The sequence below is a fragment of the Equus przewalskii genome, chromosome 25 (genome assembly GCF_037783145.1).
Source record: "Equus przewalskii isolate Varuska chromosome 25, EquPr2, whole genome shotgun sequence".
NCBI lineage: Eukaryota > Metazoa > Chordata > Mammalia > Perissodactyla > Equidae > Equus > Equus przewalskii.
Genome location: NC_091855.1, coordinates 17,956,373 through 17,984,171, shown reverse-complemented (window position 1 = coordinate 17,984,171; position 27,799 = coordinate 17,956,373). Strand labels below are relative to the sequence as shown.

The window sequence follows — 27,799 nt, the reverse complement described above, 5'->3', positions numbered from 1 at the left end:
ACGGGGGCTGGTGTATTGGAGGGGGCTTCCCCAGGATGCCAACAGGTCCTCAGTGAGTGTGTGTTGAATTGATTTCTCTCTCCAGGGATGGAGGGGGATGTGTGGGAATCGGGGGTGAGGTGATAATACTAATGGCATAAGTGTGTTGACTTATTTTATGGGCCTGGAATGCTCTATGCGTTTCATCTATATTAATTCTTTAACTCTTGCAAAAGCGCCATGAGATAGATGGTATGATTACAGATAAGGAAACTGGGGAGGAGAAGAGTTAATTAACTTTCCTGAGGTCACACAGCGAGTAAGTGGCAGAGCCAGGGCTTGATCCCAGTCAGCAGTCTCTCTCCCTCCCCTGTAATCCCCCCTCCCCGAGTCACTCACCTCTTCCTGGAATCTGCCTTCCCTTGCATCTACCGTTGCGGGGGCTACCCCTCACACCGTGTGAGAACCGTTTGTCTACTTCTCTGTTCTTTAAGCTGGACTGTGAACCTTCTGAGGGCAGGACATGTATTCAACTTGCATCCCAGCCCCAGCAAGCAGGGTTTGCTCCCAAAATGTTGAGGAACGTGGGATGTACATACCAGGACAGAAGATAGGCCAGTCTGGCCAAAGCAGAGCATTTAGGTGGGGAGAATGTAAGGCATGGAGTTGGACAAGGATGCTGGGAACGGCCACCCAGTTGCTTAGAAGTTGGCCTGCATAGTCAATGGTGAATCACGATGATTGCAGAGACATCTCTGGAAATCTCGGTAAGATAGGTGTTCAGAGGAGAGAGCCTGAAGCCTGATGGCTGAGAGGAGCCTTTTCCAAGCCACTGGAGAAGTCTAGGTGGTGGTGACAGCAGGACCAATGTGGACAGGGCAAACAAGAAAGACTTTATGAGAGAAATATCCACAGAGGACAGACGGGATGTGAGGTACAAGAGAGGGAGGCGACAACATGACTCTGGAAGTCTTGAGCTTGGGTAGTGGAGACGTGAGGAAGGCTTAACTGGAATATTCTAGAGGAAGGAGGTAATTTTGGGGAGTGACGAAACTTTGACATATGAGTTTGTGGGATGGCAGGCCATCCAGGCAGAAATGGACTAACGGATGCTAATGGACATTTGTTTCCCCAAAGGAATGAGGAACTTAGCCAGTGTTGTGGCTGGATGGGGGCCTATGTCAGGGCAGGGCCCATGAGACACACCGGGTAGGTTGAGACTCACAAATAAAGCTTGCTCTGTATCTGAGGCAGCATTTAGGTCAGATATTCACTCAGAGATCCTGAGAGAGAGCACGCTGATCTGATTCCCAAACATTTGGGGGCTGCAGTAATGGGTCCGATTTTTTACCTTTCTCTGTTTATCCTCCCCAGAAATGTTGGCAATTATATTTATTATTTAAATTATTTTTATCATAGGATTGAAAAAAGAATTATATTGAGCCAGCCCTGATGGACTAGTGGTTAAAGTTTGGCACTCTCACTGCCTTGGCGGACTGGGTTCTGTTCCTGGTGGCAGAACCACACCACCCATCTGTCAGTAGCCATGCAGTGGCAGCGGCTCACATAGAAGAACTAGAAGGTCTTACAACTAGGATGTACAACCATGCACTGGGGCTTTGGGGAGGAGAAAAAAAAGAGGAAGATTGGCAACAGATGTTAGCTCAGGGCGAATCTTTCCCTGCAAAAAAAAAAAAAGAGAGAGAATTATATTTTGCTCTTTAAGCTAACTAAAGACATGCTAACGTAGGACTCACTAGAATAAGGAACCAAAGATGCTGTCTCTACTAGGGTTGATGGTCATTCGAAGGTGGTTCTTGAGTCAGAAGCCCAGCATTAGAATCTTTTGCTATGTCACTTCCTAGCCATGACCTTGAGCAAATCACAAAACCTCTGTGAGCCTCAGTTTCTTTTTCTGTCAAGGGAGGACAATAAGGTTAACCTTCGAGGGTTTTCAAGAGGGTTCAATGAGACTGCAAGTAGAAACGATGAGCTCACTGCCTGGTTCATAGACGCACTCAATAAACGTTTGTTTTCTTTACGCCAAGTGAAGAAAGGGTATTTATTTCACCCCTCAGTTGGGCCCCTCGTTGTGTTCTGTGCACTGGCTCCTGGAATTGTCAGGGACCGGGGAAGCAAGCTGATAAAGTTAAATGAATTATCAAAAAGAGCTAGTGTCTGTTGAACATTTGTTGTGTACCCAAGCAGTGTGCTGAGCACTTTACGAGGATGGACTCATTCAGTTCTCACAACAGGAAGTACGAAGTATTATTGTCCCCAATTTACAGACAAGGAAACTGAGGTTTGGAGAGATTAACTTGCCCAAGGCCACACAGCCAATTAGCTGACCTAGGAAGGCTGACGCCCGAGTTCCCCAAAATCCTGTTATGCTGTTTCTCAGCAGGGCGGGAGAGAATGAGTCCCACTGACACATTTAATGTTTTGGTTTGGGGAGTTTCTGCATTTCTCTGCTGGGGATCCAGAATCAGGTTATATAGCACTGTGAAAGGCAAGGCTTATCGCTTATCTTCATTCTTCCTGTTTCTCTTCTTTTTTTAACTGGGAGTCACATTCATATCTAGTAAATTCCTGAAATAAGCAGAATGCCCTCCCTTGATGAAGACACAGGACTTGCAGTCGCTGGCATTTGATGGATCCTGGCTCTGGGCTCACTCCTAATACGTGGGTCCGTGCCAGGCCCCGAGGAATGTGGCTCTGAAAAGTCAGGATGTTACACCCCACCCCTCCTCCAGCCCCCTGCATTTCTATCCAGAAGAATTCAGTTTAAAATAAGCATCAAAGTGGCCTGGAAGAAGAAATGAAGCCACAGGAAGGCAGCTGCAGACCTGGCTTGGTAGCGAGAGGCAAGGGGCGTAGGCAGCCTGGGGGTGGATGCTCTGGCTGGGAGCCTGCATTGTTTCTCTATCACACTTGGGGGGGTAATTGCTTCAGGAGGCACACAGGCCTCCGAGGACCCAGCGAAAACAGAATCGTGACGCTCTAGAACGGAAGGATTTAGAGACCGTCTGACCCAAGCCCCGTATTTTACAGGTGGGGAACCTAGGCCCAGGAAGGTATGGGATTTGTCCAAGGGTGCACAGTGGGTTAGTGTCAGAGCCAGGGCCAGACCCCACGTCCACCCATGCTGGTGGCCTCTGGGCTCGAGGGTGGGAAGGGGAAGCCCGCCTGGCCTTGCCCAGGAGGAGCTTCTTGGTACCTAAATGTTGCAGGACCTGGACCAATCTTGAAGCCACCACTTTTATCACTTGAGCTCAGTGGATCCATCATTGGCTCTTGAGAAAAGCCTGGGCATTTAAACTAGTCGTAAGGATTAACAGTGACCCTGAGAACGTGAGTCTGAGCCGGCGCCTTTTGGAAGCATTCCCTGGTTTTGTCCCAAGCTGACTCACTCAGGGCTTTTCTCATTTGGGGCTTTTTCCCAGCCGGAGATTGGTCGTAGGTGTTCCTCCATCCCCCAAGATGGTTCTGCAGAGAGAAGAGAGAGGGTGGTGGGGAAGGTGTGGGGACCCCCAAATGTCTAGGAACCAGTCTGGTAGGATAGGATTCTCCTGGAAATGGCCTCCTCTTGTATCTGTCCCAGGGCCAGCAGGACATAGGATTCCACTCAAAAGGGCTAAACGGAAGAGGATTTGATGACAGAGTGGTTATGGAGGTGTGGGCAGGATCAAGGTACTGACAAGTGACGCGAGGAGCCCTCCCCATCCCAAGTCCCAAGGAGTAGGGGGAGGACACATGGTTCCCAGGGAGGGCCGGAGCTGTAGAGGGGTGCGGGCAGCCCCTGCACCAGCATGCTGCCAAGCACGGATGGGCAGGGCACAGACCCCCAACTTCCCTCTTCTCCCGCTCTGTTCTCTTGGTGGTACCTCCCACTGGCCAAACTCAACCAGAAGCAGAGGGCGAGAGGCCACAGAGGCCAGCCCCAGGCACCGGGAGGGGTGGCAGATGGAGAATGACTAGCGCATCTTTCAGCATGCACTTCGAGGTCAGACAGACCTGAGTTCAAATCCTGGCTCTGTCATTTCGCAAGTTGCTTCAACTCCCTCAGACTCAGTTTCCTCATCTGTAAGATGGGATGATAATCCTTACCTTGTGAGCTGTTGTGAGATACAGTGTTAGAATGTGTGCCTGCCTGATGGTCGTGAGCATGATGCCCTGGGGGCATCAGCAGATGACGGACTCTGCTGGGTAGATTTTACAGACGAGGAAGTGGAGCCGCAGAGAGAGGAAGTGGCGTCCTCAGGGTTGTATGTAAGTGCCACGGGGCAGAGCTGGGAATGAGATGCTGCCCATGAGTCCCAAGGCCCGGGCTTTGTTTCTTGGACGCTCCTCCCGTAATTGCTTTCAGTCGCTGCTTTCAGTCTCTCGGAAACCACTGGCTCAGATACCCACTGCGTGCTCCAAGTTGGGCTGATGAAAATGTGCCAGAGTCATTAAGTTATCAGTGGGGAAGGCAGCCGCTTCTCCCCGGCAGGAAGGATTCTGCTGTCTGCTGCAGCCGGCTTTGTTCACACAAACTGCCCCGGATTCTCCCTCTTCCCCACCCCCACCCCGCCCCACCCAGATAAGGAGTGAGTGGGGTAGGGTTGGAGTGGGGGGCCTGCTGTAAGTATTGCTGGGGCAACACTGAAGGTATTCATAACTCCAGACGGGAGGTCCTGCCTGGAGAATCCAGCTCTGGATTGGGAGGTGGGCAAGCATTTTTTCTGCAGCTTGACAGATGGATCCACCCTGGGGGGGGATGGAGAGAGAGAGGAAAGCAAGCTGCACCTTCCTTATTGTCACAGCCGTCCCTCGCCGTGCGCGCCATGCCAGGAACACAAAATCCAGGTGCGTGCTTGCCAAGGTGAAAAGAAGGACCTCAGGTTGTGCACAGGCAGGGCTGACTGCTCCCAGGGGTGAAGGCTTGAGAGATGCATGATGCAAAGGATCTTGCCCTGAGGAAGGAGACTGAGCGGGGGCTGGGGGCTGAGCCCTCCCTGAACGCATCAGCAGTCTTGGGGCTCAGTCTGATTCCGCACGACATTCAATTCCAGAGTGAGGTTGCTGACATGATAAAAGGATAGCAGATGGTTCTAATACTTTATTTTCAGAATGTATCTTTCCCCACCCTCTTTTTCTTAGAACTCCATCACCCCAGACTTCAGAGGAGAAACTACCGGATTCCCTCCCTCCCCTTTTGGGTTTATTCCCTTTGCTGATCCGCTTTGATGGCAGTGGTGATAATAACAGCTGACAATGGCTGAGACTTACTATGAGCCCGGCACTGTTTTAAAATGTGTTCTCTCACGTAATCCTCACAACCGTGAAGTAGATGTGCTCTCAGGATCATTCTTGTTTTCCAGAGAGGATGCCAAAGCACAGAGAGGTTTAGCAACTCACCCAAGATCACACAGTCCGTCAGCAGCAGAGCCTGGATTTGAACCGGGTGGTTCACACCCAGCCTACCCACTAACCCACTACAGATTCTTCCTCCCTGAAGGCAAGGCTGACCCTGAAGCAGGGCTGGAGCAGTTGGTGGCACTGAAATGACCACTATTGAGTGGTTTATGGCCATAGTCAGACTTCCAAGGTTACCTCAGAGGGGAATTTTACTCCTGACTGAAAGGCTGACTTGGTCCCGTGTCCACTGTGGTGGCTCTTATGCTATCAGGTTGGCTGTTTGGACTAACTTGGTCCCAGATTTCCGCCCCTAGCCCAATAGGTTTTCAGAACCGGCTGCGTAATTTATGGGGCCCAGTGCAAGATGAAAATGAGGGTCCTTTGTTCAATGAATAGTGAGAATTTCAAGATGGCGACAGCAAAGAGTTAAACCAAGTGTGGGGCCCTTCTGAGCACGAGACCCTATGTGAATGCACAGGTCACACACCTGTGGAGCTGGCCCATAAATGTTCAAAGTGGCAGGGAGAGCTCATGAAATACACAAGGTGAAACGTCGCTGGATTTTCCTTCTCTTCCAGCCGCTCAGAGCAGGATTTCCAAGGCATTTCTTTTAGTCTAAATGTAGCAGTCTGATCTGGATGCAATTCAACCAAAATAAATCTCCTGTCCCTAGGATGAAGTCATTGGAAGCACTGGGTCTGGGGCCGCAGCTTTGCTTTGGGGTCAGGCATCTTGCTGCCTTACCTCCAGTCGCTCCTAACCCTGCCTTTCAACCCCGCCCCCCGCCTGCCTCCTGCTTAGCTGGTGAGCCTGCTCAAGGATCAACCCTGTAAAGAACGAGCCTCACTCAGCCTGCCTAAGCCCGCAGTCTTCTCTGCCCACCAGCCTCGCTCTTTCCTCCTTCCGCAGCCGTGTTGGAGGGAATAGCCCCATCACCACTTCCTCATTTCCAGGAGCCTCCCAGCTCCCTGCAGTCTCGTCCCGTCCTCCACGAGCTTGTACATTTCCTTCTCACCAAGATGACATCATAATTGCCAAATCCACTGGTCTCTTCTCAGTCTGCGTCCTTCTTGACCCTTCTTAGGCATCTGACATGTCCTGGCTCTGCTCTGTGCCCACATCGACTCATCTGTAACATGGGGATGCGGGTTGCTGTGAGTAAGTTTACTGGAAGCACCAGAACAGGCCTGGCCCATGGGACACACTCAGCAGCTGTTAGCAGTGGCCGTGGTGGGGGGTGTCATTGCATTGTCATCTGGAAACCCTACTCCCTTGGCTTGTGTTGCTCACTCCTGTGTGAGTCTTTCTTAACAAACTTAAAAAATCGGTTTTCCTTCTTCCACCAGGCTCTTAAGATACTGGTGTTTTCTGAGTCCTATCCTATGTGCACGCCTTTCTTCTCTCTCCCCACAGTTTCTCTTGCTGCTTCTCTCAGTGTCCAATGCTTCCCTTGCCACCCTGCCAACTCCAGAATCCTCGTCTTCCCCAGGCTCCAGATGTGTGAGCCAACCCCAGACTGAATTCCTTCTCTTCCTTCCTTAAATCTGGTTTTCCCTCTACATCCTTCTACCCAGTTGCCCGAGTCAGAAACCTGGGTCATTTCATCGCTTCCCTTAGCTGATATTGAGTGCTGGCCACGAGCCAGGCCCAGCGCTTGTCACTTGGGATGCAGCAGTGTGCAAATGCACAGAGCCTGCCACGCTTGCTGCTGGTGGGAAAGATACATGTTCATACGTGATTAGTCCTCAGAAGGGAATAAAGCGGGGTCCTCATTTTGATTGAAAAGACTTCCCTTGGGAAGGATATTTGAACTGAGATCTGAAGGGTGATGAAGCATTGATCAGGCAAATTAGGGCTGTGGGACATTCTAAGCAGAGGAAAGAGCATGTGCAAAGGCTCTGTGGTGGAAAGAAAAATGTTTATAAGGGCCAGCCCCGTGTCCTATTGGTTAAGTTTCGTGCGCTCTGCTTGGGCGTCCCAGGTTCAGTTTCTGGGCGTGGACCTACACCACTTGTCTGTCAGTGGCCATGATGTTGTGGTGGCTCACATACAAAAAGAGGAAGATTGGCAATAGATGTTAGCTCTGGGTGAATCTTCCTTAGCAAAAAGAAAAAAAAAAGTGTTTATGAGATGAAAAGGCCAGTGGGCAGGAGGGCTGAGAAGAGGGCGAAACATGGCATCGAGTACTGCTGGGGTGGTGGACGGGACTGGATAGCCAGGAAAGCCGTTTAGTGTTAGTCTTTCTAGGTTCCTCTTTGCTGCTTATACCCACTCCTTTCTACCAGAGTCTCTCTCTTTAACCCCTCTCCCACCCCATCCTTCCTCTCCTATTCTGAAGTCCTCATTGTTTCGCACATAGAAAATGAAAATGGCCTCTTGCCACCTTCAAATCCATCTTCTGCACTCCAGTCTTAAGCGGTATTTCTAGAATGTAAATGTGATCACGTTGGTCCTCAGGATACAATTCCCCGCAGTGCCCTAAAGGTGCTGGGTAGAGAGTGCTTTGAGGCCTGAATGCCCTCGCCTCCTTTGTCCGCCTGGTGAGGTCCTGTTCATCTCACCAGCAGCAGCTCATCCCGCCTCCTCCTGGAAGCTGTCCCCATACACCCAGGCCGGAGTGCCAGCCCCTCGTCTTCGCTGGGCACGTGCTCACATTGGTGCATTTATCCCCTCTCCCCCCTTGCTTGTTGACGCGTCTCCTCTGCTAGACTGTGAACTGCTTCAGGGAGGGAAGTGGGCCCCATTTATCTGTGTCCTCTGCTGCCAAGGGCTGGGCATATATTAGGTGTTTAATAAACATTTTCTTGAAGACCTGGTAATGAAGGAATGACATGGTCTAGGCAGGTGGTAAAAATGAAGCTCCATTGGAGAGTTCTGTGTATAGGGACCGTGGTAAAGAGGTCTGGCTTCCAGGACCTCCATGTTCTTCAATAACCAAACACAGGTCTCAGGGCTGCCTCCCTCTGCCCCCACCTGCATGTCCATCCATCCAAGAGGGCAGGTGCATGCAGGGTGGGCCGAGTCAAGGCTGAATATATTCAATCTTCTACCTGTAGTGTGCATCAACATCACCTGAAGGGCTGGGTAAAACACAGATTGCTGGGCCCACTGCAGAGTTTCTGAGTCACTAGGTCTGGGATGGAGCCCAAGACTTTGCATCCCTAACAGGTTCCCAGGGGATGCTGATGGTGCCAGTCTGGGGCCTCCTCTCTGAGAATCTCTCTTCTAGCAAAAGGATTTGCTCTAAAAAGAATTATTCTCTATGGTGTTGGGGAAGGAGATAAGGGAAGCCTTTTGCTTGGGTTTGGTTTTTAGGTTTTAAGAACTATTAGCTTGAGGTTAATCTGGATAGATGGATCAGAGTCTACCTACTTCCCCCCTCCCCCACCTCCTGGCTTTCTCACAAAGCGTTTCTGTGTTCATTCATCAGCTAGTCAATAAATATGTTTTGAAGCTGTAATATGTGCATAGAAACATACAAAATGCAGTTGTTGATATCAAGATGAAGTTGATATGAAACTGCCCTTTAGAGAGATCCTCCAGTGTGGACATAACTGTAAGTCAAGGAGTGCAAAGAGGAAGCACCTACTCTGAGAGGTAGTGCGCTCCCCATCAGTGGAGTTGTCCAGGTCAGGCATCTAGAGTATTAGTGGGAATCAAACATCTCGATAGATAGATGAAATGACTCTTAAGATCCTGAAATTCTGTGTTTAAGGAAGACAGTGATAATTGACATAACAAAGTGGCACCAATGAAATGCTGTGGAGTTTGCAGTGGGAGATATGCAGAGACAGCTGAGGCCTCCTCATGCGAATACTGATATTGTCATTCTTATTCTTAATAAACGTATTCCTCACCAATAGTATGCTTGGTGACTAAGTGGATTTATATCCAATGACCCCATAATTTGCTGTTTATTAACTTCAGATCATTTGAAAGGTTAAATAGAAAAAGCCACAAGCAGGCCCAGAATGTCCCTCAGGGGCCTCTTTAGGTCCCACTTCCTGAGTCAAATGGAATTGAGATGTGTAGTGCCATTGTATTTTTTTGCAATATTTACAGCATAGAGAGGGAGGGAGAGAGAGGGGTGGGAGAGAGACAGAGAAACAGAGAAAGAAAATCTAAGTAGCTAATTGTAGGACTTGAATTTATAGTCACTAGGTCACCAACTTGAATTTCAGATTTTCACCTTATTAAGAAAGTCCAAACAATTGCCAGACTCTGTAGTATGAGGTAAGGGTCCAAGTCCCCATTTTAGGAGGGCCCAGCACTGAAGATGTGGTGGACCCAGCTGAAGCCCCTTGTCCCTCATTACCATTTTTTGAACATTCCTCATGTGCTGGGTCTGGATGAGATACTTTGCAAATATCATTTATAATCCCTGTAACCATCCTGCAAGGCAGGTGGTACTAGCATCATTTTCAGATAAGAAAAAAAGCACAGAGAAATTTTGTGTCTTTGTCCAATTTCACACAGCAAAACTTTTCAATTCATTTTTGGAAGTCAACATAACCATAAAATCGAAGTGTGATAAAAGGCCAAAAATTACAGATCTTTCTCAAGCCTGAGTATGGATACAAAATGCAATATTAGCAAATAGAATGTGGATCAAAGGATAGAGCATTCTGACCAAATGGAGTGTAGTCTAGGAATGCAAGAATGGTTCAATGATAGGAAACATCAGGAGAAAGCAACATAATTCACTATATCAACAAACCAAAGAAGAGTCATGTATTAGTAGATGCTGCAAGGGTGGCCGAGAAAATTCTCCTGTAGTAAAACTCTAGAACATGAGTAAGAGGAATGGCTTAAATTTGATGGAGACTAAAAATTAGCCACATCTATGATTCTAAACAGTGAAACACTAAATCCAATTTCATTAAAATAGGAAAAGCATGCTTTTGCTATTTTTAAATATTGTCTTGGTGATTCTTAAAATCAAATTCAGCTAAAAAGAGAAAATAGTTTGTATAAATATGGGACAGAAGAGTTGACATAATCTATTTTTTTGCCAATAGATTGTTGCAATACCTAAAAGACCTAAGAGAATCTAGTAAGAAAAGAAATGCTACCAGAAATTATAAGGGAATTGGGTAAGATGGCTGGAAAACAGCTTTTCACCATATGATTGAGGTCAGACAGCCAGTCAACTTTGGCACCCGGAACTGGGATTTGAACCCAGGTCTGATGATGAAGTCTGTGTTCTCTCTACCTTGTGAAGCATTTGTGCTTACTGGTATAACCCAGTCGTGTGAAGGGAAAGTCTCTTAGAGCTGCTAATCTCAGATTCTCCAGCAGACCACGTGGGGTTTACCTGCTGGCGAGACGAGGGTCAAGATGAGAGGGTTGGCGTAGGATTTCGCCTGAAGACCCTCGAGGTTTCTGCTACCAGCAGTGCCATCCCTCTAGGGGCTGAGACATGGGCTTTGTGTCGAGGGAGAGTGGGAGTGGTGGTCTGGTCTTAAGCCATTTAGCTAGGCTTCTGCTTCCCAGGTACAGAGCAGCCAAACCATGGACCTGCCCCTTTTCTTCTTCTTGGCCATATTTCTTGGCCCCTTTTCTTCTTCCAGGAAGCCATATTTATGTTGCTTATTGCCCTTGTCTCACACTGTCTATTTGAGAAGTGGTGCTTGCAAGGACACAGTTTTAGAGATTTGGGGTCTGAGAGGCTGCCTGAGGCATCAGGGGCACAGCTGTTGTTCCCCACGTCTACCAAGGATGCCTCGGCTTCAGGGTTCCATAGTGGAAGTGGAACGTGTTTTCTGGCACCAGATCACTGGGTGATACGTTGAAACTATTCTCCATATCAAGCTTTTCTACTTCAGAGTCAACCACCGGGTAGTGGGAGAGGCACCTCCCAGGAAACTAGGAGACCTGGGTTCTAGTGGCTCTGCCACAACTAGCTGTGTGTTCCCAGGCAAATCACTTAGCCTTGCTGGGCCTCGCTTACCTCATCTGTGCCATATGGTGTTGGACTGGATACACTCCCAGTGCCCTTTGACTTCAAAGGTATAATAATCATCATCCTTACCAAATGCCTGGCACTGTTCTAATGCTTTGCACAGAAATTAACTCATCACAACAATCCTAGGTAAGTACTATCATTATTCCCATTTTCCCTCTGAAGAAACTGAGGCACAGAGAGGACAAGTGACTTGCCCAGGGTCTCACAGCTAGGAAATGATGGAGCTCTTACACAGCTCAACTTCCATCCTCCACTCATGGTTTTCTTTACCTAGGCCCATTATTATAGTGGTGATGGTTCTGTCCAGGGTGTAATGAGTGTTGGAGGTGGGAAACTCTTTTAAAGGGAAACCCAACTCTGGGGTGGATGGCTGGGTGTCCCTGGCTGGGAGAATGATGGCAGTGGCCGCAGAGGTTGCTGACATTTGTGGTTTCCCTCTCCTTTCCTCTTTTCCTCTCTAGTCTGCGGCAAGCGCTACAAGAACCGGCCGGGACTCAGCTACCACTACGCTCACACTCACCTGGCCAGCGAGGAGGGGGATGAAGCCCAAGACCAGGAGACCCGGTCCCCACCCAACCACAGAAACGAGAACCACAGACGTGAGTTCCCAGGTGTCGGGTTGGGCAGCGATGAAGTGGGTGGGCAGGGCTGTGGAGCCTTGCTCTTTTCACCTCTGGCATCTTCCAGTGGCTACCATTGGTTGGTCTCAGTGTCCTGTGGTTAAGTTGCCTCTTTCAGCCCAGGCCCAGCTGCCCCTGTGGGTCAGCTGAGCCGCAGGCTTAGAGTGAGCTGGGCAGGGATGGTACACCTGGCTCTGCTCGCAGAGGAAGTAAGGTGTTATGGTACAAGGAAAACATTCTTATGTGGCTATTGTCAAACACCAGATCTGTTCCTCTTTTCCCTCAGCTCCAAAAGGTCCATATTCGCAGCTGCTAACCTGAGTTAGGCGTAGCCTTTGGGTGTGTCAATTCAAACAGACATTCCAAATGCCTCCATGTCTGCCAGGAGACATAGAATATTCTTGATCTATTGTCTCAGCTGCTACAAAGGTCATGATTTTGGTACAGGGCTCTCCTGCCTTAGAAATGCTGCCCTGGAGCCTCTATGCTTTTTGCTCAAGCACTCAGTCAACAAACATGACCTAAGTGCTTGTCATTTGGGATGTTGGGCTCGAAGACCCAGAACAATCCTGAAGATTTGTGTTTCCATTTCTATTCTTTCTTTCCTTCCTCAACTTCCAGACATGAATGAAGGAGTCAAAAAGGGCTGAACATTCACCACTTGACTTCCCTCTATAACATTCCTTATAGTTTCTGGGCCTATAGTAAACTCAGAATGGGATGGGACAATGGGATCTTTTTGGCTTTCTTCAAGATGTGGGGCATTCTAGATTGTTAGGTGAGGGATAATTGTGGGCATGCCACGTGTCTTTTATTTTCTTCACAAGATTTGGTGGTAGGTGTTCTTAAATTCAACAATTCAATGTAATTAAAGGGAATCAGACCTCTAAAAATATTCAGACTCTAGGGGCCGGCCCGGTGGCGCAGCGGTTAAGTGTGCACGTTCCGCTTCAGTGGCCTGGGGTTCGCCGGTTCAGATCCTGGGTGCAGACATGGCACCACTTGGCAAGCCATGCTGTGGTAGGTGTCCCATGTGTAAACTAGAGGAAGATGGGCATGGATGTTAGCTCAGGACTAATCTTCCTCAAAAAAAAAATTCAGACTCTAGGATTTGGGGGTGACTCCTGTGCATTTCAGTCAATCCACTTGGTCAGCTGATGTTGATTGGCCACTGGCACCAAATGTTTGAAATGATTAACACACCTTAGCCAAGACCTGTCTTTAGATTGGTATGTGTCTCCCCAGCCCCCACCCCACGTTCCCCCTGTCTCATTGCCTTCTGTAATAGTCTGCTCAGGGTGCCATGACAAAACACCAAAGACTGGGTGGCTTAAAGAAAAGAACTTTATTTTCTCACAGTTCTGGAGGCTGGAAGACCCAGATCAACGTGCTGGCAGGGTAAGATTCCTCCGAGGACCCTCTCCTCGGCCGTGGCTGGCCGCCCTCTTGCTGCCCCTTCCCATGATTGTCCATCTGTGCACGTGCACCCCTGCCGTCTCTTTATGTGTCCAAATTTCCCGTTCTTATAGAGACCCAGCAAGACTGTATTGGAGTCCATCCTAACGGTCTCATTGTAGCTTTTCCTCTTTCATCACCTCTCTAAAGGGCCCCTCTCCAAATATAGTCACATTCTGAAGTACCGAGGCACAGTTCAGCCCATAGCACTTTCTTTAATTCTTGTTTACAGGGTTCAAGCCTTTCGTGTGACAGAATCTTATTTTCTTACCTACTGTTGTCGTCTGGACAGAACCTGAAAAGCAGGGCTGGAGGGTCTGACAGAGCTTTGCCCACCTTCCCTTGCCAGCTCCTGAGTAGCTATGATGCTGAGGTCTCTGTCTTCACTCTGGGGAGAGATTTCCTTGGTCTCTTCATCCCGTCTTCCAGGAGGGAAAATACGTTGACCTGTACTGAGGCAGCTGGCGTTTGCATTTCCCTGTCTGTCCTCTTACCCCTTCTCTGACCCTAGTGGCCAAGGTGTAGCTCTTGTCTCCCACCTCAAGGAGGCTGAGAATGATCTCCTTTGATTTGGGTAGCTCTCCGGAAAGTATTTACCAGCGATGGTTGCTCTCTCTGAAGTATTTATTAGCTTGGTACTATTTCTCACTCCCCCAGAGCTGGCTTATCCTTTCCATCTCTTCTCAAATGCCAGGCCATTCTGTTCCTGTCTATGTAGGTGCTCTACTCACGCTATAGGGTTTAGAATGTTTCTCTTTTGTCTGGATCTCTTTTGTGTGTGTGCACAGTGATGGCAACAGCAGAGGAAGGTTCCATGTGGCTCCCCAGGGACACTGCAGACCCTAAGTGGGTCAAGGCAGTCTCTCCTTAGCTATTGCTGAGGTCTCCTTCCAGCTAGCTGTTGACTTCCGAGATGCGCACTGGCATAGTCTTCTCTGTCCTCACGCACTCTCATGGGTTGGTGTCTTCTGTCTCCGTATGTCCTCACCTTGAGGCCGGATGGCCTTGCTCAGCAAAGAAGCTGTGTTTTGCCTCCTCCTACACGGAGACACATCCCTAAGAAATCTCCTCCTGGTGTCAGCTCTTTTCTCTCTCTGGGTTTGTCAGGGAGCACACTCGCCCTGACCCCTCTCTGCCCATCTTCTCCTTCTCGCTCTGCTAATGAGAAATTAGGTTCTTTAAAAGGATCCTCTGACTACCCAAGGGTTTTAAACCACATAGAAAAGAATAGCTGTACCTAGGCTTGTCTAGGACTTCCTCACACTAGGAAGGTTCCAGAACCCTCCCAAATGACATCTCCTCACAACACCTCTGAGAACTCTGTGATTAACCCCAATTTTGCTAGCAGGGAGGGTGCAGCAGACAGGTCCTCAGTGTCTGCGGAAGCCGTCCTTTCCCTCTTCCACAATTTCTCTGGACACATCCAAGAGATGGTGGCTCTTCCCAGGTTCTCTGCACCGCACACGCCGCCGATCTGCTTGCTGCTCTGAACATGTGCTCTGTTCCCTCCCACATTCCCCTGGTGAGCAGCCCCCAACCATTTTCTCCTGAGCGCTAATTGCCAGCATCATTAATACCCAGTCATTAGCTGCTCCCACTGTTTGAGGTGGGGGTGGGGGGGCTCCCATCCATCCTGCCCCTAAATGCCACTGGGGCTGCGTGGTGAATTGAATGTGACAGCTCTGCAGCATCCTGAGGTCTCAGCTTCATGATCATCCCTTGGCAGGGCTTGTAGAGTGGGGGAGGGGGGCAGGGAAGCTTAATCCAAGAGGCTAATCTACAGCTCCCCCAGGAAAAGGTCTGGACGCCCGTGGAGAGGGAATGCTGACTTTTCCCTCTTCAGCAGAGCCGCTGGGTGACCCACGCTGCTTGTGAAACAGGCCTATCGGGAACACAGCCCTACAGACTCAGGAGTTTTCAGGGCCACGGGCGTCTGCGTTTGCACCACCTGCAGTGGTAGAGACCTTTTGACTTTGGTCCTCCTGCTGTCGCTTGCTGCATCCCCCCAGCTGTGTCTCCCATTGCTTCTCCCTGCGTCTGCTGCTGCTGAAAGGGCAGAGCGGAGTGCCGGAGCTGGCGCTGACCTCCCCCCAGCCCCAAGCTGCCTGCGCTGCCAGCTCAGCAATTGACTGCCATCCCTCCTGTCCTCCTGCCCCTCCCCGCTGATGTTCTCTGGCCTTTGTTCCTCTTCTGTCTCTCATGTTCTCCGGAGTATACGCTTCTTGTCTCTTCTCAAGACTTGTCTCCTTCCTCTGCCTCGCTGCCTCAAATACAGGCAGCCCAGGGCTGCTTGGAGCCCACACACTGTCCCCTGGGAGATAAGGGTCTTCCCCCGAGAGCTGCTGCCCTTCCCCTCCCTGGGTGAGGCTGGATTCTTCTTCCTTCCTCTGTTTCTCTTACCATCTTCATCTACCTTCTACAAATGAAGCCACCGTGCATGCGTGCATGTGTGTGTGTGTGTGTGTGTGAAAGGAGGGTGGGAGGTTAGCACTCTGAGAGGTGCCACTCAGAAGCATTCCGTTGTGACTCCTTAAATGCCACCTTGATAAACAGCCCCAGTGGGGCCGGGGGCCAGCAGAAAGAGCACCAGATTAGAATTCAAAACTCCTTTGACACAGGCTCACAATTTCAAAACTCTTCCTGAATTTCTTTTTACCTTCCCTACACAGTGGGAATCTATTATAGATGAAGTTTTCAAGGTCCTTTTTTGGGGGTTAGAGTGGGTGTGGGCATTTAGGAGGTCCTGGACTTGGATGGAAAAGCTATGTAAATAAATTCAGTCTTGGGACCGGCCCTGTGGCTGAGTGGTTACGATCACGAGCACTGTTTTGGTGGCCTGGGGTTTGCCGGTTTGGATCCTAGGCAAGGACCTATGCACCGCTCATCAAATTACACTGTGGCAGTGTCCCACATGTAGGAACTAGAATGACTTACAACTGGGATATACAGCTATGTACTGGGGCTTTGGGGAGCAAAAAAAGAAAAAAGAGGACGATTGGCAACAGATGTTAGTTAGCTCAGGGCCAACCTTCCTCACCAAAAAATATACCTTAAAAAAATAAAATAAAATAATTTCAGTCTAATCCATTCATCTGTCCATTTGTCCATCCATCCATCGGTTTGGTAGCCATGTACTGAATGCTGTCTTGGCCCCTGCCTTTGAGGAGCTCACGCTCTTGAATGGGAGCGTGCAATCATCTGTGCATGCAATGGCGAGAGAGCGCAGGACTCAAGGGCACCGCACACTTTCACTCTGTAGGGCAGTGGTGTTCTAAGTGTGGCATCAGCATCACCTGGGAACTTGTTGGAAATGCATATTCTTGGCTCCCCCAGACCTCCTGAAACAGCGTGCGAGGGTGGGGACCAGCAATGTGTGTTTTAAGAGGCTCTCCAGGGCATTGGGGCTCACGAGAGCTTGAGAACACTGCATTAGGGGATTTGCAAAGGCTTCACCGAGGAGGTGATGTGCGAGTTAGCCCTTGAAGAATGAGGAGGGATTCCCCGGGGATGGGGGAGGGCTTCCCGGGTAGAGGTGACTCTGTGTACAGAGGCAGGGCAGTAGGAAATAGCAGGGTGCATTCCAACAGTTGGCAGTAGTTGGACCTGACAGTATTGGAAGAATGGTGGAAATGTAGGCAGGGCCACATTGGGAGTGTCTTCTGTGCCAGGCTGTGTGGTCGTCATCCTCTAGGACACGGAGAGCCACAGCAGCAATTACTGGAAGGCAAGAACTAATGATTTATAGAGAAATCTGTTTGGCATATTATTAATTGTGATATGGTATATCTCTTTTATTTAATAGCATAAGTGAGTATAAAATGCTTTCTATAGCATACTTGGAGCTCCTAAGACAGAAATGTCTTTTAAAATACAGGTCAATAAAATTTATTTCAAGCCTCTTTCTTAGGTCCATGGCAGGGAAGTGGGGGTGTCCTAGGTCCCAGGAGGTCTCAATCTTCTGTATAATAGGGTGTACCTGGTACCTAAGCTTTCAGTGTCTGTCAGAGAAGAAAAGGCCCACTGAGCGCACCTCTGGAGGGCATGCTGTACTCTGCAGAACTGAAAGAGGAGAGCCGAGTTGATTAAGGGTAATGTCGGCTGATTAGATAATCTGAAAATTAGTCTGATAATGTGCAAATTATCTAAAAGAAGCATATGATGTCATTGCCACACTGATGGGAAAGATCTAACAGATGTTCATCTTCTGACATCCCTGTCCTCTAACAAACGGCCCAGGGACATCGGATACAGCTTTAAGAGAGAGAGTGAAAATTACCTCTGACACAAGCTTAAGAATTTGGATTACTCTGAAAGGCGCCTGGAAAGCCATAAAGCCCACACAACCCGCCACTTACCCAACCTTGACGCAGGAAATTCAGGCTTTGTGACAGGGGAGAGAGGGGAAAATTCAGAGACAGGGCTCTGTCAGGAAAAGTGAGAGCAAATTTGGCAACGAACAACAGGTGTTCTTTAGATGAATTATTATTGAAATAAAGTTTACAGATCGCAAAGCATAGAAGAACCTGAGGGCTTGCTCTGGCCTTGAAGGTAGACGTGGAGTTAATCTCCCAGTCCTGTGGGTCATCTACACTCTTGACCTAGTGGCTGAGAGAACAGCAATGGGATTGGCCAGGCCAGGGTGGGTATCATGACTCTGCCACTCTGCCATCTTCTATCTGTGTAAATGTGGGCCACTCACACTTCTCTGCTCCTTCGTTGCCTCATCTGTACAACAGTGAGAACAATCAAACTGACCTCCTGGGCTGGCCGTGGGTCTTCAGGGGGGTGATGTGGGCGTTTGGCACCATGCCTGCACATTGTGAGTGCTGATATCCCATCTCCGTGCCATTTGGACCAACAGAGCATGTCTGTGACCACAGATGGCTGATCTGAGTCATGGTCCATCTGTGGCCATGCGATCCTGGGAAGCTAACTGCTTCTGGGGCTCTCAGTGGCATCAGGCATAACTATCAGAGCCTGAACTGGCCCTGGTACATCTTTTGCTAAATCTTAGATATGGGACACCAATCCTCCTACACAGGCTAAACCTGAGTGTTTCTTGAGAACTTACTGTGCACGTGCCCACTTATGGGGCTAAGTGTAACTGGGCCTCCAAAAAGGCCTAACATGTGACCTCAGCTCTAGGAGAACCTCTGCTTTGATTGGGGAAATAAGGTGGATGCCCGAAACCCAACCGGAGGAAGCTGTGGAGCAGAATCTAGCCAAGTGTGGCGTCCCTGTATTTACTGTCCCAGGATTGGGCACACCCCTGCCCCTTGGCTTTCTGTGAGCCTCTTTTATTTCTGGCCTAATTACCTAGAATGTTCAGAATTGAAGAGTTCCATGTCCTGAGCAATGACGATGGCAATGATACTTGCTGACATTCTTTGAATGTGTCAGACACTGTGCTAAGCGAGCTGCATTTATCTCATTTATCCTCTCAACAATGCTATAAGGTGTGTGCTTTATTCCCTAGAGCACACCAGCACACGTAGAGACCAAGTGATGTGCTTGTGGACGTGGAGTGTGAATGTGAATTCTCTAGTCTTGTTGTCACTTCTTGGGGAAGTTCACTTATTTAAGCTTTTGATTTTTTCCTGCATTATCAGAAATAAAATTATTCTGCATCTAGGAGAGGAAAGAGGTGCCGGGTACTTTATATGCATCACCCCATGTAATGTTCACAGATCCCTGGGCACATACTATCACTCTTATTTTCCAGATGAGGAAACTGAGATTCAGAGAGGTTGAGTAATTTGCCCCAAGTCATGTGGTTAGCAAGGTGGGAAGCAGAGATGTGTCTGTGCTTGAGTTGGACACCATTCAATTATGTCAGGACATTGGAACCCCAAGTGATGGATCCCAGTCTCAGCCTGGGGTCTTTGTCATGGTCCCACTGAAGTCCCTTAATTTTCACCTATAGGCTAATGGTCAAATGCATCATATTGCATAGTGGCTTTTCTAAAGAAATCAGTGTATTAATGGGTACTACCTTAGTCAGCTTGGGCTGCCATAACAGAATACCATAGACCGGTTGGCTTAAACAGCAGGAATTTATTTCTCACAGTTCTGGAGACTGGAAGTCTGAGATAAAGGTGCCAGAAGTGTTGGTATCTGGTGAGGACTCTCTCCTTTGGTTGGAGACGTCTGTCTTCTTGCTGTGTCCTCATGGCCCTTCCTCGGTGCATGTGGGTAGAGAGAGAAACAAGCTCTCTGGTATCTCTTCTTTTCTTTTTTTTTTTTAAAGATTGGCACCTGGGCTAACAACTGTTGCCAATCTTTTTTTTTTTTTTTCTGCTTTATCTCCCCAAACCCCCCCTGTACACAGTTGTATATCTTAGTTGCAGGTCCTTCTAGTTGTGGGATGTGGGACACTGCCTCAACGTGGCCTGATGAGCGGTGCCATGTCCGCGCCCAGGATCTGAACCCTGGGCCGCCACAGCAGAGTGCGTGAACTTCACCACTCGGCCACGGAGCCGGCCCGTGGTATCTCTTCTTATAAGGGCACTAATCCCACCATGAGGGCCCCACCCTCATGACCTCATCTAACCCTAATCACCTCCCAAAGGCCCCATCTCCAAATACCATCACTTTGGGGGTTAGGGCTTCAGCTTAGGAATTTGGGGGGAAGCACAATTCAGTCTGTTGTAGCCACATTTCACCTTCAAAACTAGCCAGCTGTTTTTGGTCTTGTATAGATGCCTCTCCCCCGTTACACATTCTGCTTGAGACTTTAATTTGTAAATGAGTTTTACTATACAAAAAAATCACACATCACTCTATTCAATAATTTTCCTGTATCTCTCTTAGTCCGTATCTCACTGTCTTTCTAAGCTCTTATATCTCTTTCCAATCACATTCTTTAAAAAACAACAACAACAATAATGCTGCACCTAAAGCGAAAATCCTGGGATTCACTCTTGGCTCTTTATTTTCCTTCACCACCCATATCAGCTCACCCTCCAAAATATACCCTGCATCTGTTTCCCTTTCTCCATCTCCTGGCCACTGCCAGCTCTTGCTTGCATCATTGCAACTTCTTTACTGGTCTCTCAGCCTCTATTCTTGCCTCTTGTAGTCATTCTACACGGAGTAACCAAAGTGGTCTTTTTGAAGTATAAAATTATGCCACATCCCACTCTCAACACTTTTATCACACTTGAATACAACCCAAACTCCTCACCGTTAGGGCCTGTATTTTTGCTTCTCAGGGTGTGTCAGCAGCATCAGCATCACCTGGGACTCAGGTGATGGACTCATCCAGGTTTGCCCAGGACTTTCCCAGCTTTAGACTGAAGGTCTCATGCCCTAGGAACCCCTGAGTGCCAGGCAAACCCAGACAGTTGGCTATTGCTACCCTGTGGGGGAGCTTGTAAGAAATGTGGCCAGTTACCTGACTCGGTGCATCCAAAGAAGAAAGAATTAAAAGGAAATTGATTGATTGAACATTGGTCTTCGAAAGCTGGATTTCTCTAAGGCAGTGGTTCACCTGGGAACTTGTTAAAAATGCAAATTCTAGAGCCCCACTCCAGACCTGCTGCATCTGAAACTCTGGGACGGCTCAAGCTCTACCCTAGACCCGTGAATCCTAATCTGGATTTCAATGAGATCCCTAAGTGATTTGTTTGCACAGCAATCAAATTCAAGCAGCCCTGACCCCCATGGTCTGCCAACCACTCTGGCCTGACTGCCCGCAGGTGTGGTTGCCTGTGCCCACGGTGCGGTAGTGTCAAGTGGGCCAGCTGAGAGCCACACTGCCTGGGTTCAGAGCCAACACAGCCACTACTAACATGTGACTTTAGGCAAACTACTTAGCTTCCTTGTGCCTCAAGCATCACCTGTGTAAAAGCAGAACGTTAATACATCTACCTCATAGGGTTATGTGAAGATTAAATGTTAATTCATAGAAAGCGCGGTGTCAACAGAAAATGCATGTGACGCAAAATGTGATATGACTCTCACGTGTCGCGTTGGAGCCGTGGTTCTTGAGCTTGAGCGCATCAGAATCCCCTGGAGGGTTCCTTAAAGCACAGACCGCTGGATCCCACCCTGGACTTTCAGATTCAGTAGGTCTGGAGTGGGGCCCTAGAATTTGCATTTTTAACGAGTTCCCAGGCGAACCACTGCCTCAGAGAAATCCGGGTTTCGAAGACCAATGTTCAATCAACCTATTTCCTTTGAATTCTTTCTGCTTTGGATGCATGGAGTCAGGTAACTGGCCAGGAATCAGATCACACTGTTAAATCTAGGGGGTAAGCTTGGTTTTCGTTCTTTTCCTAAGGCTCCGTGCTTTCTAGGGTAGACATCTCTGTGGCTCCCAGCACCTGCCTCCTGGCTTGCTTTCTGGGAATGTCCCCTGTTGGGGTCCTCATCCTGGGGCTGGGCTGCCCCTTAGCTCTGTGGCCTCTTGACTCTCTCCTCATCCTCAGGTCTGATGCTCGACGCCCATCCTTTTCCTGAGTATTGCTTTTCAGTCTGAAGGACTCAGAAAGCGCCAGTCCCTTGTGGACCCATGGGGCTGAATAGCTGAGTCCCGTGGAGGTGCTGCTGAGGAGGGGTGGAGGGGACAAGACTGAGCTAGAGAGGAAGGAAGCTTGCTGAATTCTAACACCACAATAATACTGTCCTGAAAGCTAGACGGACGAGCCTGACCGGGCTCTAAAGCACCAAGATGTTCTGTGATTCTCTGAGGGGAACGACACCCCTCACTCAGAGCCCTGTTGACACAGTTACTCTCAAATTAAGCGTTTTCCTTCTCAACTGACTCATTTGGTGGCAATAACAAGTCGCTACGCCAGGGCATGAACTGACCCACATGACCTTCCACTGGAAAATTGAAATATCTCCTTGTGCTTTCCCTAATCAGCGCTGAGAAAAGCAATCAGCTTTACTTGGTCTTTTTCTTGCTTTTCTGAAGCATCAATGTCAGACCCCGGGTTGCCCGCCTAAGGCTGGAGCACAAAGGACATTACTGACGGGTCATGTGACCGTCTAGCCCCAGCACTGGTGACATGGTGTCCAGACTCCTGGCAAATTACGACTCTAACCAAATCTGTCCATCAAGAAGGAGTATCGATGTGAGCAGATGTGTGTTTTCCCTTTTTATGGCACAGTTTCTAGGAGTAAATAGTCACAGGATGCGTGTCTAACGGTGCGAGTTTTGTATTCCATAAAGACGGAGGAAGAGAAGGTAGGGGCAGAGAAGGGTAGGATGACTGACACCACATTTTAAAATGTTTATAAAGATGCTACAGCCACCAAAACACATAGTAAGACGGGGCCTGTTTCCTCACTGGCTGCTGTAGGGCTTCTGGCGAGAAACTGAACGTGGGGTCTAAGGGACTCTGGGGCCAGCTGAGTCTGGAAGTTCTTAATTCCTTCCATCTTGGTTTACGAAGAAATGCCTGAGAGAGAGCATTCTTGCAGGAAGGCAGGCCCATTGGCTTTTTCCACCTGCGCTTTATTCTCTCCAGTGGGCCCCCATTACTTCTACTCCTCACTCTTTCTGTCCCCTTTTATAAACAGGACTGACGCTGGCAGTGCCCTAGAATGGTGACTCAGTACCCAAGGGACACTTTATATCCACTGAATTCCTAGTCTTTGACTTCCCTTTGCTTGGCAGATTTTTTTTTTTCTTCAAAAATTCTCTATGAGAATTTGTCCATCCTTTCATTAAGTATTTATTGTCAGCTCTTTGTCAATCACTGTGCCAGGTGCTGGGGATTCAGAGATGAAAGACCCCACTCCTGCCCTCGGGGAGCTCATGGCTAATAGGGAAACAGACATGTTCACAAATATAAAACAAGGATGAAAGGCCGAGTTCCTCTGGGTTTGGAAAACTTTGCTTTTCTCTCTTCTTTCACCCTGTTATAATCCGCAAATAATAGGCCTAAAAGAGACCTTAAGACATCATCTGGCATATTCTCTTGCCTCTAGATAGGTGTGCACTCAGACAACCCTGGGCCTGAGGAAAACCTCCCAGGTACAGAGGCCTCTTCAGAGAAGCCCGCCACCCCCACGCTGCCTCTGTTTACCCACCTTGGTCCCCAGCTTTCTTGGAGGATGTGCTGCCATCTCAGCTCATTCTGTCTCAGGTTGTCCTTGATGATATGGAGTGTGGCAATTTAACCCCATCCGAAAACTTGAAGACATTAAATTAGCTTTCTCTTCTCCAGGCGGACTATCTCAGTGCTGCCTGGAACCCTCCTGCATTAGCAGCCACCCCCTTTCATCCTTATCATACATTCAATCGTCCTCAATGCCAGCTGGCAAAATGGCCCGTGAGGAAGAGCGAGTTCTCTCCACTGAGGTCATGTGGTGCGTGGACCCTGGTGTCTGCGGCCGTGCCGGCTCCTGGAGCCCCGTGCCTTTCCCCATTCAGGGAGGAAGGAAGGCATCATTCATCTTCCTCCTGGAGCCTCGGGGTGGGACCTGACTTGCTATTAGGTGGCCGAGAAGAAGCAGCCTAAATAGAATCCCAAGATTTTTGTTCCTTGGATCTGTGGGATTTATTTTTTTCATCAGTTCTACGGAAGCAATGAAAAAAGTGTCAGGCCTTGGGGATAATTTCTGAGTAAACACGTAAGGAGGAGGGTGAGCAAGAGCCTGAGAATTAAGACCATTTATCCAGGCTTGGAGGCTCTGTTTGCGTGTTGCTCCAGGCTTCCCCAAGGTCTTTATCTCGCCGCCTTAACCCTCTCCTTGCTCTGCGCCACACGGGCCAGCACAGATCTCTTCACAGCTGCCTTCTCGGCCCTAGCCTTCCCCTGCCTCCCCCGCCCACGTCCCTCATTAAAGGCTTGGTGGAAGGTAGGAGGATGTGGCGGTGGCATCCAGCTGAGGCCTGCTCGCTGATTCTGAAGGGGAGGCATGTTGGCTTATGCCCTCCCCCCTCCCCCTCCCTGTCTCCGAAGCTTCCTCCTCTAGCCTGTCCTGTCCAGGGTGTCCTGTGTGGCCAGCCTGGGGCCGCCTTTTCACTTTCCCTCTTTTCCTCTCCCCTTTTCTTTACTCCATCCTCTGAAGACGCGCTCTGCACAGCCAAGTGGCACCAGGCTAGGATGCTTTACACTTGAGAGATGAAGTAATAACAGGTGGCAAGACCAGAGGCTGCCGGAGCCTAGGATTCTGGTTGCCATGGAAACATGTCAGACCTGTGGAGGGATGGGAACTGTCAGCCGTGGAGGGTGGTCGGGGGACAAGTGAGAGGGATGAGGAGAGGCACGTCTCCTCCTGGAGGGCTCTGCTTACTGCCCCCAGATTCCCCAAGGGCTGCACGCCCCAACTAGCAGGCCCTGGAGAAACAGCTGCTGGACTGAGACTGGGGCTCTGGTTGGGTGGTGGGCACGGCACGTGGCCGTGTGTTTGCGCACACCAGGCCCTGGCAGGCGGTCTGAGCGTCTGCTCAGGATATGAAGTCACGCTTTTGTGGATGTGCCATGGAGGAGCTTAAACTTCTGGCTTGCTTCCTGTTTCCCTAAGACACTTAGGACAAAGCTCTGGTCTTGGCAGAACCAGATGAGGGTCTGTTGCTGGTGGCCGGACTGTCCCTGCCACTCATTCTTTTCCTGAGTGGCAGGCATATCGCACGCAGCAGAGATCAGCCTGAAAGGGGGACAGACAGCCCTGTCTGGGTGGTGGTTCTATGGAAGCTTTGGGGCCTTGTTTGCCATAGACACGTGGCTTGATTGAAGTAAAAAATCCTACAGTGCACACTAATACCTTTCCAGAATGACTGTTCACCCTTGACTGAGTGTGGTGGTGGGACTGTTGGGGGCTTGGCTTTTCCTTTCTCTTGGTTTGATTTATTTGAATGTTCCCTTCCATGCTTTGTTAGTAATTTATTTATTTTTGCATTTCTTCTTGAACTTTGTTCCTGATTTCCATCTTTTTTTTTTCTTTGAGCGTTTTAGAGTTATCTCCCCCAGGTAAATTCCTAAATTCTTTAGGCTCACTTTATTTTCTTGGCAGTTTCCTTGTATCTCTTATATGATCTCGGCCTGTGAACATTAATCAGCAGAGAACAAAATCCATCATTTCGGATGCTTCCATCAAGATACCACTTGGTCTTTGCCCTCCCCATCATCCTATTCTATAAAGCAGGACTCAATTTCCCATAAGCAGAATCTCTATTTAAACCCCACTTGCCAAGTCTTGGTGAGCTTCCTATTTATAGTAAAATTCTTTTTATAATGATCTCATACATGGTACCAGGAAATTGCTCACAGCTAGGTCAGGCCATAGGCCGGTATAGCTGTGGTGTGAGATTTACTGAAAAAAATTCCTTCATGAGCCTGTGGAATTCTCTGGAGAAGTGTTTTTGCAGAGTATATGACAATAAACAGTATCACCCAGGATGGATTACTGTGGTAGGGACATTACATTTAAGCTCAAAGGGATTCTGCTTTTATCAGACCAATCTCAATAATTTTTATTGCTTTGGCATCATAATAACATATGGGGTGAATCAAGTTGACTCTGAAGAGATTTATAAAGTATTTTATATGCAAGGTATGGCCAGAAAGTGTTTGCCTCTGGACTTCCCCTGAGGCAGAAAAGTGTGATGAGGGGCAGAGAGTGTCTGGGGACACAGACAACCCTGGGGTGAGTCCCGCCTCCTCCACGTTGTCCCTGGGGCCTGGAACCAGCCCCTCTCATCTCTTTGGGCTTCAGTTACCTCATCTGTCCAATAATCTCTACTTTACGAAGTTTTTGTGAGAATCAATGACATAACATATGTAAAGCATTCAGCGTAAGACCCATCACAGTTTTGTAGTATAATAAATGTCTGCTTTTTTTTCTTTTCAAAAAAGCAGTTGAGGGGGCCGGCCCCGTGGCTGAGTGGTTAAGTTCATGCGCTCTGCTTCGGTGGCCCAGGGTTTCACTGGTTCGGATCCTGGGCATGGACATGGCACTGCTCATCAGGCCACGCTGAGGCGGCATCCCACATGCCACAACTAGAAGGACCCACAACTAAAAATACAGAACTATGTACTGGGGGGGTTGGGGAGAAAAAGGAAAAAAAAAAAATAAAATAAAGCAGTTGAATAAGAGGGAGGCTGAGTGGGTAGGAGCAACCTGGTGTCCGCTTCTCAAGAAAGAATGAGTCATAGTCTTATAATTTGCTTGTATGTTTGTGGACCGGATGTTTTACCTACCATAGAAGGTGAATAGTATAATTTGTCCAGCTACCTATGGCTCTCAGCCACCCACTCATGTGTACTCTGGGAGCTAGACATGAGACTAGGCCGGATCTGGCCAATCCATTTGGACATAGACGAGCTCTTCTCTCTGAAGACTAGGGAAATAAACCAGGCAATGAATGATATTCACCGTGACAGATAACTCTGCCATGAGGAAGGCAAACACAGTGCTCTGTGCCCCTAGGAGGAGGTCCCAGGAGTGTCACTGGCCAGCCTACTTACATCTCTGCCATCCTTGTGTAAATCATTCATCCCACACATTGCTCTTAACCATTTCCTGTGTGCAGGGCATGTAGGTGTTACAATGATGAGTTAGGCATGGTCCCCGACCTGAAGGAGTAGATCATTTGATATGGGGATATGAGGAAGCAAGGGAAGGGTCATGAAAGTGATGTCAACAGAATGCCCTCCCCAAGGCCTGACTGGTTATTTCTGGCTGGGGAATTGGGCGAGCTCCATGGGAGAACTCTCACTCAGGAACCAATGCTAAATGTGTAAAAAAGTATAAGAGAACCAGATGCAAAACCTATGGATCAGTCCTTCCCACACCATTTTACCAAAATGGAAGGAAGATTTTGAGCTCACTATCGTGAGGAGAGAGTAGGAACTGAAGCAAAAAGGTTTTTTGCTGAAAATGAAGCGTAACTGTTCACTGTCACTTTCTATTCCGGGTCATTCTAGACTAAAACGGTACCCACCCCTGTATCCCCCATGTCACAACTGCACACACCAGGGCCTACAAGTGGGCTTTTATCACCTCTTCACTCCCTTGGCCAGGCACTTTCTATGGCCAACAACCAACACAAATACGTGTGGGGACCCCGCTCTGATTCAGTCTTCTCAGAAACTTCTCTTCGTCAGATGAATGAAATTCTGCTCCTCTGGTCTTTTTATATAGGATCAGTTTCTCCATCACTGTCTGCTTTACTCTACTAGATCATTTCTGAATTTTTTATTTCTTGCAGTATCGGAGTCCCTGATTCAATGGGGTATTCCACCAAGGGTCTATTGGTGGTAAAAACTGTAAGGAATTATCTGGGCATCCTTGTACTCTATATTCTACTTCTTCATCCTCATAAATCACAAGGGATACAGTGCGTTGGAGAAAACCAGATTCTTTGGTTGCTTAAAGATTGTTTGAAAGAGGAGAAAATCTGACATAATAGGAAGTCCCTAGAGAA

At 48.6% G+C, this 27,799-nt stretch overlaps 1 protein-coding gene across 4 annotated transcripts in view; it reads left to right on the top strand.

Annotated features, from left to right (window-relative positions):
• DPF3 (double PHD fingers 3) overlaps window positions 1-27,799 on the top strand; it is a 243,197-nt gene that overhangs the window by 156,794 nt on the left and 58,604 nt on the right. For all 4 annotated transcript variants that reach the window (XR_011532874.1, XR_011532873.1, XM_008523767.2 and 1 more), the window contains exon 7: window positions 11,806-11,943. Coding sequence is in view for 2 of the 4 variants with exons in the window: in XM_008523767.2 (XP_008521989.1) it covers window positions 11,806-11,943 (138 nt within the window). In the remaining 2 variants the exon portion in view is untranslated. The remainder of the gene's footprint in view (window positions 1-11,805; window positions 11,944-27,799) is intronic.